Genomic DNA, 13409 nt, shown 5'->3' with positions numbered 1-13409 from the left:
GTTTAAAGCAAAGTACAGCCTTAGGAATATTTGAAAATAGCCAGCTTCAGATATCTCAAGGGCTGTCACATGGAAGACAGAACAAGCTTGTTTTCTCCTGCTCTGGAGGGTAGGACTCAAACCAATGGCTTCAAGGTACAAGAAAGGAGATTCCGATTAAACATCAGGAAAAAAACTTTCTGAAAGTAAGAGCTGTTTGACAGTGGGATGGTCTCCCTTGGGAGGTGGTGGACTCTTCTTCCTTGGAGGTTTTTAAGCAGAGGTCAGATGGCCATCGGTCATAGATGCCTTTGTTGAGATTCCTGCATTGCAGGGAGTTGGACTAGATCAGGCATAGGCAAACTTGGCCCTCCAGATGTTTTGGGACTACAACTCCCATGATCCCTGACCACTGATCCTGTTAGCTAGAGATCATGGGAGTTGTAGTCCCAAATCATCTGGAGGGCTGAGATTGCCTATGCCTGGACTAGATGATCCTCGGGTTTCCTTCCAACTGTAGAATTCTACGATTATGTGAATTCCAGACAGGAAAGTTGTTGAGCTTTTTGGGGCAAAAGAATTGCTGTTTCTGAGCATTTTTTTATGGAAAATAGGCAAAAAATGGCACTGCCGACACGGGCTGCCAGGCATCTGGATTTTCCTGAACATTTTACCAATTTTCGCCCAGACACTGCTAGAGACAGCAGTATTCCGGATACAGTGGTACCTTGGGTTAAGTACTTAATTTGTTCCGGAGGTCCGTTCTTAACCTGAAACTGTTCTTAACTTGAAGCACCACTTTAGCTAATGGGGCCTCCTGCTGCCGCTGGAGCACAATTTCTGTTCTCATCCTGAAGCAAAGTTCGTAACCCGAGGTACTATTTCTGGGTTAGCAGAGTCTGTAACCTGAAGTGTCTGTAACCTGAGGTACCACGGTATGTCTGGAATATTCTGTACGTATGGCAACTCTAGTTGATGGCCACCAGCCTCTATTTGTGGGACTAGATAGTCTTCCACCCCACACCTAGAGCTCTATGGTGCAGAGGAAGCAGTATGTTTGGTTTCTTAAGGGCACTTCCATAATGGCCCCACTGCTCAAAAAAGATTACACATGTCTTCACCCTTGGGAACCCCACCCCCCCTTCCAAATTGGGAAGGGAGAGTAGTTTGGTGACAGAGCACCTGCTTTGCAAGCAAATGGTCTCAGGTTCAATCACTAGTACAGACTGTTAAAAAGATCCGATGGCAGCTGGTGAGGGGGTGGGGACTCTTCTCTGCTGGAGACCTCAGAGAGTCACTGACGGTGAGAACTCCCAGAGGGAGAGCTGTGTTAAAGAGCTGTAGAGGCTGAATTTGAGATTCGAAAAATGAGAAACCTAGAGAACCAAAGGGGGCAGATCCTTCCACCCCTAAGAATAACATCAATAAAATTAGAGCAATTTTACGAAAGCAGCAAAATGTGACACCAGGTATAGGGCTGGTGGAAACAGTTTGGCGGAAACAGCCCATGGGATCTGTGTTGGGCTTAATTTGCCCTGCTGGCCAGAAGTTTCCTCCCCTTGCTTCTGACAGCACTGGGCTTCAAAGGCAATTAGCTGATTCTAATGTAAAGTTCCCTGCGTTCCAAGCCAAGCTAGCAAACAGATCAAAAAATGCAAGTGGGGGTAGGTTCTTATTCCCATTGGGGTGGAGATGGACAACTGCTCTTAAGGCTGTCGGTTTGCTGGCATTGTTCACCTACAGATAAAATACTTGGATCTCTCTGTTGCCATTTACTGCATTCCATTTCCAGTAGCTCACAGACGGATTTAGGGATGATCCTAACAGTGCATTAGCATAAACAAGGATTTCTGAAACTCCTTCTCTCTCCCTTTCTCTCTGCTGGGTCCACAAACGCAAAAGACCAGCTAAAGAGGGTAGCTAAAGGCTTCACGCACCATTTGTAATGGGAAGGGCTCCAACACACCATACATTTAAAGCAGGATCCCTCCCACTGCAAAGAATTCTGGGAGCTGGAGTTTACCCCTCGCAAAGTTAAATTCCCAGCATCCTTAGCAAGTTACTTGTTATGTACTGAGTTGAATAGGATCCAAAATGTAGCAGTCTGATTGGTCCTAGAACAATGCAGCAGTATGATTGGTCTGCAGGAGCCACCCAATCCAGCTCCAGATGGAAGTGAATCCACAACCTGATTGGCCTACAAGAAAATTCCGGAATTAGCCAATCACGTGCAGCCCATTGTTTAAATAATGTATATAAAGCAAATACTTTGGGGAAACATTCATTCCTCCTCACCACTATGAGCTGAATAAAGAGCATGAAATCCACTCTTGACTCTGAGTATATTTCATTACTGTTTCCAGGATTCCTATCCAGAGATGACTGGGATTGAAGCTGGAACCTTCTGCACGCAAACAGAAGCTCCACCACTGAGCTACAGGGAAGGGACAATGGAATGACATACCTGGGTGGAAGCCAACCACGATGTCAGGCCGAGCAGCCTGCTGGTTCTCCACCTGCGATTCCCAGAAGTCGTGATAAAGGCCCTTGTAGCTGCTGAGGTAGACTCGTTCCCGGGGCCCGAAAGCCACCAACGGCGGCCTCATGATGGGCCCATCTACCACGTCAACGCCCACCATCACCACCTCGATGCCCTGGTGCTTTGGAAACATGCGGGAGAGCTCATCGTAGTCTGTCACCCGGGCATTCAGAGTCTCTACGTGGGAAGCTCCAACCACGTGCACCGTGATAGGCTTGGCGTAGGGGTCGAGGTGGAACAGGCACAGCCCCAAGCCAATGGTGGCTGGCCTGGACACAAAGTCCGTCATCACCCGCTTGACAGATTCCAGGAGCTCCGCCTCCTCCGGCTTTGGCTTCCCAGCATTAGCCCAGAGGATGTTCATGTAACGGCCAGTCATGATATTGCTGAGCTTCTCCTCTAGACCGTCCTGCATCGAGAAGTAGTCCTCCCAGCCTCTCACCTCCAGGATTCTCTTCGTCCAGGGGCTTGTGGGGAAAGGGATGTCACCTGTCGGAAGAATCACAGTGGAAGAAAAGCTTCAGATTGACTGGTAGACTTTTGGGTTCCTAGTGGGCCTTGGGATTCATTGGTTTGTGCTTTGTTAAGGTGCCCTTGCCCAACCTTTAAGTCTGCCTGCTGTAATACACGTTGTATTTTTTCATAGTTTATTGTCAGGTGGAGTTGTTTTTCTTTAATTGGAAACTGATTAATGAATGAATAAAGAGCATAACATGGGACATGGGAAGCGCCTAGGGCTTGCCGATCGCATGGTTGGTGGTTCGAAGCCCCGCGGCGGGGTGAGCTCCCGTCTTTCGGTCCCAGCTCCTACCCACCTAGCAGTTCGAAAGCACCCTTAAGTGCAAGTAGATAAATAGGTACCGCTTTATAGCGGGAAGGTAAACGGCGTTTCTGTGTGCTGCGTTGGTGCTTGCTCGCCGGAGCAGCTTCGTCATGCTGGCCACGTGACCCAGAAGTGTCTCCGGACAGCACTGGCCCCCGGGCTCTTAAGTGAGATGGGTGCACAACCCTAGAGTCGGACACAACTGGCCCATACGGGCAGGGGTACCTTTACCTTTACCTTTAAAGAGCATAACCTGATTCTGAAGATTGGCCAGCAAAGGATTCGGTGGAAGCCCCGCAATGCAGGTGGCACATCAGAATGGCCGCAGCCATGACTGAACACTCTGTAGAGCCATTCTGCCAGTGAAGATACACTAACAGAGCAACTGAGAGAGGGCAGAGGGGAAAAAATACACCAGCACTGAATCTCATGCCCATAGCAGGCTTACCTGTGAAAACAAGCCATTCCACTAGTCGGTCGAGAGCCACCAGTTTCAGCTTCTTGCAGACCTTTTTGTGTGTGGGCCAGTTGGCTCGCTGGCATTCTGAGCCACAGTAATAGACATTCTGGCACCTGGAAGGAAGGTTGCCAAAAGGTTCAGCCTACCAGACCCCACTGGCTTCAATATCCATAGCAAGAAGTGATCTTTATTCACTGCCTATATCTGGACGATCATATCTCGACTTGGGATATGAGCGAGCCTTTGCTTGTAGCCACTTTGCTCTTCCCCTTTGCAGGAACCACAGTGAAGCCAGGAAGCATCTCCTTAGCCATAGTTTCCTGGTTCATCTGGCTGGGAAACAATGGTTGCCTGCTTTGGATCCTAAAACAATTTGTAGCTTAATATACTGATTGGTTCCTGTCAGGGTTTCTGGGAGAGAGGAGGAGATGACAGAGGAGACGGAGAGCGAGTGGGAGGAGGGGCAGAAGGATGAGGAAGAAGATGACGGAATTCTAAGGGAATCCACGAGTCTGAGCAGCGAGTCAGAGGATTCGCAAAAGGGGGTTACCTTAATCAAGCAAAAGGGAGGAGAAGGGAGAAGCGGAGAGGAGCCCAGTGGAAGACAGACGCAGCAAGAGGCGTCTCAGCTGGAACGGAGTAAAGGGGGTGGAGTCGTCAGCCTCTCGGAGGGAGCAGGATTAGGAGAGAACAGAGAAAGGGGGTTGGAGCAAGGTGTTCAGCCGGAAAGGGTGGAGAGCAGAACAAAGGGTGGTGTAGCGGTCGAAAGAAAGGTCAGGAGCAACGTACGCGCGCCAAGTTCAAACGTAGAGGCGCGCGGAAGTGGAGAGAGCTCAGGGGAGGAGCCCGGCCCCAAAGCCAGAAGGAGGGGGGAAGAGGCGGCAGAGGATTCAGCCTCAGGCGAGTCACGGAGAGAGGGAACCCAGGGGGGCAGGAAGACCCTGCGGAAAAGAAAGGAGAGGAAGAGGTGGTCTAGAGCCAGGCTATTAAGTTGGTGTGGAAGAGGGGAGGAGTCAGAGGGGACTTCAGCGGTCTAACGTGACAGACGTACGGCCACAATGCTGAACTGTATGAGAAGCAGAAATCTTCAATAAACTTCTCCTGTAAATAAACTGCAACGGAGTGAGGTCTCTTGTGAGCTGGGACCCATCCTGGGTGGCCGTGACAGTAAGTCCCCTCTCTGAAAGCAAAAAAATTTTTTTTTTGCGAAGCTCACGAACGGGAGCAGCCATGAGCGCTGAGGAGCAGCTGGTTGCACTGCGGGATCAGGTTACCGCTCTCACATCGGCAGTCATTGCTTCGCAGAAGAAGAATGACGACTTGGAGAAGACGTGCCAGGATTTGCAGGCAAGGTGGGAACACGCGGACAGGGCGGGGGCCCCAGGATCCAGAGCGGAGGGCATTGCGCTTGGCCGGCGGGGGGGTGCCCTGGTTCCGCATTTTAATGGCAACTTGCAAGACTATCCCAATTTCAGAGCGGACGTCGTGTATGCACTGCATTTACTCCGTCACGATTTTAAAGATGAGGAGGAGAAAGTGGGGTTCATTGTTTCGCACCTGCATGGGGAGGCCAGGGCTTGGCTACGCAATCTGTGGCGCGAAGATGGACCGGCCCGTCGCAATTCAACTGCGTTCATCAAAGCGATGGATTCTTGTTTTCAATCCTCTGTGGATGTGGACATTGCGCGCCGTCAAATGCACGGGCTGAGGCAGGGGAAAGCGACTGTGCGCCAATACCACTCTAAATTTTTTGCATTGCTCACCGCCTTAGATTGGCCAAAGGACAGTAAACCGGTCAGAGATCTTTTTTGGGAGGGATTGAGCCCCCCCATCAAGGATGAGATCGCTAGGGGGGACAGACCCCAGACCCTAGAAGACGTGGTGCAACGGGCTTTAGCTATTGGAATTCGACATGAGGGACGTCCGTGGCACGAGGAGGACGGGCCCCAAGCGCGTGCGCAAGCGAGGACTCTCCCTTTTGTGCACAGGGATTTCAGCCGTGCGCACCCCTCGCCAATGGGGAAGGACAGCGAGGAGCCAATGGAGATTGGTGGTGCTAGGGCTCAGAAGCCATCCCAGAGCCCTGTCCCTGGTGCAGCCAAAGCGAAGCCTCCTAGAGGAACCAGGAAGTGTTACATCTGTGACAGTGCGCACCATATGGCGAAAGAGTGCCCCCAGAGGCTCCAGAAGCACACTGCGGCACTGGCAACTGTGACAGCAGAGGTGCAACCAGGGGAGCGACTTCAGGGAAACGACAGTGCCTGGCTGGAAGCAGAGCTCCTGGGGCTCAGCCAGGCGGATCTGTAGACAAGCCCCCAGCATCGCCGCAGAGCGTGGACCCTTTGCCTCCCAAACCGGCAGTTCTGCTCACAGCAACACTCCAGCTGCCTGATGGGAGACTCCTCGAGGTTCCAATAACGATCGATTCGGGAAGCAACGCCGACTTCGTGGGACTGCAGTTCGTTAAGCAGCACAACATGGCGCTCCTGCCTGCAACGACGCCTCTGAACGTGGTCACGGTAGACGGCAGGAAGTTGCTGGGGGGGCAAGTGGTGCAGCAAACCCCTCCCATGCTGATGCAGATTGGCAACCATCGAGAACTTATTAGTTTCAATGTCACCCACTTATCGGACACGCCCATCGTGTTAGGCATGAGTTGGCTGGAGAGGCACAGTCCCGCGGTTGCGTGGTATCAGCGGCAGATCACCTTTTGTTCATCGTATTGTGCTCAGCATTGCTTTCAGACCGATCAGGGAGGAGAAGCCGAGCAGCAGTTGCATCTGGGTATGGTGCAAACAGTGCCTCACAAGTACCAGGACTTCTTGGAGGTTTTCTGTGAGAAGGAAGCTGACAAGTTGCCGCCTCACAGACCTTACGACTGCGCGATTGATTTAGTGCCAGGGGCGCAACTGCCTGCTGCCAAGCTGTACTCCATGTCGGAGGACGAAATGCAAGAGCTTCGGGAGTTCATAGACCATAACCTCAAGCGCGGTTTCATCCAGGAATCTAAAGCAGCGGGAGGCAGCCCTGTTTTCTTTGTGAAGAAGAAAGACACGCCCCAAAAAAGGCTTATAGTGGATTACAGGTTCATAAACAGCTTGACTAAGCCCAAAGCTTTCCCCATGCCCAAGATTGACGACCTTTTAGCGACCGTCAGGAGGGGCAAGATTTTCACCAAGCTGGACCTACGTGGAGCTTACAATCTCATCCGCATCCGGAAAGGAGATGAGTGGAAGACCGCCATGTTCACCCCTCTGGGCACATACGAATACAGAGTCATGCCTTTCGGCCTCCAAAATGGCAGCCACGTTTTTCAAGCATTTATGCACCACGTGCTAGCAGGTCTCCTCTACAAAAAGTGTGTCTGCTTTCTCGACGATATCCTGATTTTCTCGGAATCGCCGGAGGATCACGATAAGGACGTGAGGGAGGTCCTGCAGAGGCTGAAGGAACACAGGCTGTACGCCAAGTTGGAAAAATGCCAGTTTGATGTCAGAGAGGTTGATTTCCTTGGCTACAAGTTGTCCGACGAGGGACTGGCCATGGACAGGGCTAAGGTTCAAGCGCTGTTGGACTGGAAAAGCCCTCGAAATCGGAAAGAGGTCCAGAGGTTCATCGGCTTTGCCAATTTTTACCGCAAGTTTATTAAAGGCTTTGCGAACGCGACGGCGGCTATCACTGACACCCTCAGTTCCAAGAAGAAGAAGTTCGTCTGGACCGAACAAGCGGAGCGGTCCTTCCGGACGCTTAAGGGTCTTTTCGCCTCCGAAGAGCAGCTGCTCCACGTGAATCCCGGCAGACCCATGCGGGTAGAGACCGATGCGTCAGACAGAGCGGTTGGGGCCGTTCTTTTGCAAGAGGATTCACAAGGCAACTGGAGACCGGGTGCGTTCTACTCCCGGAAGCTCAGCAAGACGGAGCGCAATTATACCATATGGGACAGGGAGTTGTTGGCCATTCATGCAGCTTTCAAAGCGTGGCGACACTTCTTGATAGGAGCCAAGCACACGGTGCAGGTCCGCACGGATCACAAGAACTTAGAGTATTGGCGGACGGCTAAGTTGCAGACCCAGCGACACATGCGCTGGGCGGAGTTCTTCGCGGACTTCGACTTCAAAATAGAATACATCCCAGGAGACTCCAATGTTATTGCAGACGCGCTATCCCGAAAGCCGCAATACTTGGAGGAAGCAGCTCCAATCGCAGCAAAGCACATTTTCGCACCGCAGGCGTGGACGTGCGCTACCATCGCAGTCGACCTGGACGCGGTGCGACGCGCGTTGCAAAGGGATCAGTTTGCACAGTCTAAGATGGAGGAACTACGCGGAGGGTCGCGAGACAACGATGAGTTTCAATTGCAAGATGGACTTTTGACTCGTAAGGGTGCCCTTTACGTGCCCACCGACGAGCTTCGAGCCAAGGTTCTGCAACAATTGCATGACGCCCCTAGTGCAGGCCATTTCGGCAAAGAGAAGACGATGGAGTTGGTGGCTAGACACTTTTGGTGGCCCCAGATGAGAGGAGAGGTGGCGGACTACGTCGCCAGGTGTGATATCTGCCAGAGGTCCAAACCAGTGCACCAGAAGCAGGCGGGATTGCTAGAACCGCTGGAGACACCGCAGCAACCGTGGGAGAGGGTAGCGTTGGACTTTGTTACAGACCTGCCCAGCTCCAGAGGTAAGACGGCGGTGTTAGTGGTGGTGGACTTGTTCACCAAGATGGCGCACTTCATCCCTTGTGCCAAGGTGGCGACGGCAGAACAGACCGCAAAGCTCTTCATCGATCACGTCTTCAGAGTGCATGGACTTCCGCAGTCCGTCTTGTCCGACAGGGGGCGCCAGTTTGTTTCCACTTTCTGGCGAAAGCTTCTGGGCATCTTGCACGTCAAAATCAACCTGACATCGGCGAGGCATCCACAAACCAACGGTCAAGCGGAGAGGGTCAACGCGATCATGCAGCAGTACCTGCGGTGCTACGCCAACCAGCGACCTGCGGCGTGGGTGGACTATCTGCCGATGGCTGAATTCGCCTACAACAACACGAAACACGCATCCACCGGGGTGACGCCTTTCTTCGCGAACAATGGCCGTCATCCCAGGACCTTCCCGAGATTTGCGGCACCAGGAGGGGGGGGGCCTCAAGATGCCGACCAGTTTGCAGCGGAGTTGCAAGAGGTGCACGAGGAGCTGCGGAGACATTTGGAGCTGGCAAAACAGGCGTATAAGGTGCAGGCCGATAAGCACAGGAGGGCGGGAGAGGACATCCAGGTTGGGGACTGGGTGTGGTTAGCAGCCCACGCGATGCCGGCCAGGTCATTGGCCAAGAAGAAGTTAGGACACAGGCAGCTAGGGCCATATCAAGTTGAGGCTAAGATCAATCCGGTGGCTTTTCGTCTAGCCCTTCCGGAGGGTTCCAGGGTGCACCCGGTCTTTCATAGGTCGGTGCTCACTCCCTACAAAACCCCACACAGGTTTCAAGAGTCAGGAGCACCCCCAGAGCCACGTAGGAGGGCGCCTGAGAGGGGGGAATCGCCAAGACCAGAACCTCTTAACGAGGTCACAGAGATACTGGACTCGAGATGGGGGGAGGAGGGAGTTGAATATTTTCTCGCCAGGGAAGGCACTCCGGCCTCTGCCAATAGCTGGGTGCCGGGTTACGCGTTGGACGAACCCCTGTTGAAGGAGGAGTTCCATGCACTTTTTCCGCACAAGCCCATGCCCGAGGAGTATTTTGATGATTGGCTTTTCACGCCCACTTTGTCGGACAGCACGTTCGAGGGTTTCTCCTCGCCCGAGGGCCATACGCCCGAAACAAGCCCGACCAGGGATCCGAGACTGGGGGGGGAGGAGACAAGCCCTTGTTGGTGGGTGGATCAGCCAAGGGAGGCATGGAGTCAGAGATGGATGGTAGGTCCTTGGCAGGCAGCGCCAGGAGAAACAGTGATGGAGGAAGAGACTGTGATGTCTTTGGGTGGGGAACCCGAGTTCGAACACACATATACGGAGCTGCCAGAGGAGAACGTTGAAGTGGACAACCTGTATCCTGAACCGACCCCGGAAGAACCACGTTTTCCTCAACCTGCACCCGGCGAGCGGGAGGGGGGAAGGGGGGGCTTCGAGGGGGGGATGGATGTCAGGGTTTCTGGGAGAGAGGAGGAGATGACAGAGGAGACGGAGAGCGAGTGGGAGGAGGGGCAGAAGGATGAGGAAGAAGATGACGGAATTCTAAGGGAATCCACGAGTCTGAGCAGCGAGTCAGAGGATTCGCAAAAGGGGGTTACCTTAATCAAGCAAAAGGGAGGAGAAGGGAGAAGCGGAGAGGAGCCCAGTGGAAGACAGACGCAGCAAGAGGCGTCTCAGCTGGAACGGAGTAAAGGGGGTGGAGTCGTCAGCCTCTCGGAGGGAGCAGGATTAGGAGAGAACAGAGAAAGGGGGTTGGAGCAAGGTGTTCAGCCGGAAAGGGTGGAGAGCAGAACAAAGGGTGGTGTAGCGGTCGAAAGAAAGGTCAGGAGCAACGTACGCGCGCCAAGTTCAAACGTAGAGGCGCGCGGAAGTGGAGAGAGCTCAGGGGAGGAGCCCGGCCCCAAAGCCAGAAGGAGGGGGGAAGAGGCGGCAGAGGATTCAGCCTCAGGCGAGTCACGGAGAGAGGGAACCCAGGGGGGCAGGAAGACCCTGCGGAAAAGAAAGGAGAGGAAGAGGTGGTCTAGAGCCAGGCTATTAAGTTGGTGTGGAAGAGGGGAGGAGTCAGAGGGGACTTCAGCGGTCTAACGTGACAGACGTACGGCCACAATGCTGAACTGTATGAGAAGCAGAAATCTTCAATAAACTTCTCCTGTAAATAAACTGCAACGGAGTGAGGTCTCTTGTGAGCTGGGACCCATCCTGGGTGGCCGTGACAGTTCCAAAGCAGGCAGCCATAGTTTCCTGGTTTGGTCACATGAACATTTATTTGCTTGATGTATTATGCTTAAAAATGTCATCTGGCCCTCCATATGTTGTTGAGCTACAACTCCCACCAGCCCCAGCAAGGAAGGTCAACAGCAAGGGATGGTGGGAGTTGCAGTTCAGAAATATCCAGAGGGCCAAAGGCTCTCCTGATCTAGGATTTATTTCGTTGATTAACAGTTCTATTATTATTTTTTAACCTTTTGCAGCGCCGCAGGCTTTTAGGATCAGGCATTGACTCCGGAAGCTTCTTGCACTCAACACAAAACTTGAAAGTGTCCTCCATTTTCTGGAACATCTCAAAATAGGACCGGATGCCAAAATCTGTGCACAGTTTTCTGCCTTCCACTGCAGACCTGTGAAGAAACAGCACAAACAGTGATCCTCTTGTTTTAATCAGTTGTAGGTGAGCTTATTCTGGGCACCTAGCAGTGAACAAATGCTCTAAATATACAAATAAATATCAGCAAGGCTTCTTTCTTTCTTTAACTAAGTTTGTTCTCAAAAAGAAAACTTGTAGCAACACCATACCAAAACTGTTCATTCAGCTGCCAGAATGTTAGGTGAATGGGGATGTACTGTATTTTTTATTCTTTCTGTCTTTTTTTAGGATTAGGGGTTCGGTTGTGCATTGTGGAACATGCTGCTTGTGACTGTGGACTGTGGTTTTGTGGTCCAAAACATCTGGCTGGCACCAGCCTGGGGAAGACTGGGCTAGAGACTCTGCAGAGGAAGCAGAAACCTGAAAAACAAGAAAGCTTGTATCTCACTCTTAACAAAAGCAAAATGTTTAACAAGGCATTCTCAAAAGGCCAAAATAAATGTGGATAGTGATTTATTAGGGATCAGGAAATCAGCATGGCCCATGATGAGCAGGATCAGTTGGCATGTATGAGGCTAAAGAGATACCCCCCCCCCCACCATCTTACTAAGGCTCATATTTCAGCTCCCAGTCTTGGAATGAACATCTCCTGGTTCCCAGAGTGCAGATTCTCACTTGCAGGCCTGGATCCTAACACCTTCTGTGAAGCTATCAACACACACACCCAAAACCAGGATTTTCAGCATCCTCTGGAATATCACCCCCACCTACGTTTACCAACAAACCTCACCTGTAGTCATCGTAGCTCTTCATGTTGAGTTTTTGAAGGATGACCTGCGACAAACCTGGGACGTTGCTATCCATAGCCAGGAAACCCAGAGAGTCCATATTGGGTCCTGTAACAACTGGCGTCTCCTTGGGAGTCTTTTTGGCGCGGCTGGCTTTGGAAGCCCCAGCTTTGTTCCTGTGAGCCATCTTTGGGGGTTGTTGGAGGATCCAGAATCTGAATCAATCTGTAAAAGAAGGTTTTTATTTATACCTATTTCTGTATTTATGGGTCATCTTCCAGGAAGAAGCTACAGCAAGGCGGTGGTGCCTGGAGCCCGTTGGGAACGGTAGGATGCAAGGCAGGGAGCCCAACAGTAGGTGACGCCAGAGCCAAAAAGCAGCCAGGTCCAACAATGCAAAAGGCTGAGATGCCTCAGTCAAGGGGCAAAGTGTGCTATGGTGGTGAGAGACACAGGAAAACAGGAGGACTGTACCACATGTTTCATCAAAATGGGTCAACAGGCTTTGTGTCTCAGCTGCTTGAGCTCCCTTTCCTATTACCCTATCCTTCCTTTACATCCCACCTGTCTGTTCTGGGGTGGTAAAGGTAAAGGGACCCCTGATCATTAGGTCCAGTCGTGGACGACTCTGGGGTTGCGGCGCTCATCTTGCTTTATTGGCCGAGGGAGCCAGCATACAGCTTGCCATGTGGCCAGTATGGCTAAGCCGCTTCTGGCGAACCAGAGCAGCGCATGGAAACGCCGTTTACCTTATCGCCAGAGCGGTACCTATTTATCTACTTGCACTTTGACGTGCTTTCGAACTGCTAGGTTGGCAGGAGCTGGGACTGAACAACGGGAGCTCACCCCGTCGCCGGGATTCGAACCGCCAACCTTCTGATTGGCAAGTCCTAGGCTCTGTGGTTTAACCCACAGCGTCACCCGCGTCCCACGTTCTGGGGTGTGGGACAGAATTTATTTTATTTTTATTTATTTTGCAAAATTTATATAATGCTTGATTGCAACGATAACTAGAAAGCGCTTTGAGAAAAGAATGAAACAATAAAAGTATCAGTTAAGAAACAGTTTAAAAGGACTATGTAAAACATTCAAAAGTAATTGAAATCAACAATAAGCTGAAATAAAAACAACCCAGGTTAAAACATTCTGCATATCTGGATAGCCCTACCTAAACAAAAATATTTTTAGCACGTGCTGAAAAGACTGAAGTGAAGGTGCCTGCCTGATATCAATAGGCAGGGAGTTCCAAAGTTTGTGTACTGCTGCACTGAAAGACCAGTTTCTTACAAATGTGGACTGAGTATTATGTGGCACCTGTAATAGTGCCAGTTCAGCAAACTGGGCATACATGGGGTAAGGCAATCTCACAGGTAAGTTGTTCCCAAGTTAAGGTCTTTATATACTAATAGTAACATCTTGTACCTAGCCCAGTAGGAAGTCAGCAACCAGTACAGGTCACCGAGCAGAGGTATTATACGCTGACAGAGTCTCACTCCTGTCAGCAATCTGGCTGCAGCATTCTGCACTAACTGCAGCTTCCGGATCAAGCGCAAG

The 13409-nt window shown here is 51.5% G+C and overlaps 1 protein-coding gene across 2 annotated transcripts in view; it reads right to left on the bottom strand.

Moving 5' to 3' along the window:
• The window catches only part of MSS51 (MSS51 mitochondrial translational activator), a 31615-nt gene that overhangs the window by 10323 nt on the left and 7883 nt on the right, over window positions 1-13409 (bottom strand). The window contains exons 2-5 of one of the 2 annotated variants that reach the window (XM_081888029.1): window positions 11858-12070; window positions 10946-11101; window positions 3790-3914; window positions 2444-3007 (exon numbers count right to left, since the gene is read on the bottom strand). In XM_081888029.1, the coding sequence (XP_081744155.1) occupies window positions 2444-3007; window positions 3790-3914; window positions 10946-11101; window positions 11858-12042 (1030 nt within the window). In that variant the 5' untranslated portion in view covers window positions 12043-12070. Of the gene's footprint in view, window positions 1-2443; window positions 3008-3789; window positions 3915-10945; window positions 11102-11857; window positions 12081-13409 lie in introns of both variants that reach the window. The other variant, XM_081888028.1, reaches the window with a different exon arrangement.

This window comes from Podarcis melisellensis (genome assembly GCF_964234715.1).
Source record: "Podarcis melisellensis genome assembly, chromosome: 14".
NCBI lineage: Eukaryota > Metazoa > Chordata > Lepidosauria > Squamata > Lacertidae > Podarcis > Podarcis melisellensis.
The sequence above is the reverse complement of the archived record's forward strand: the minus strand, read 5'-3'. Positions and strand labels throughout refer to the sequence as shown.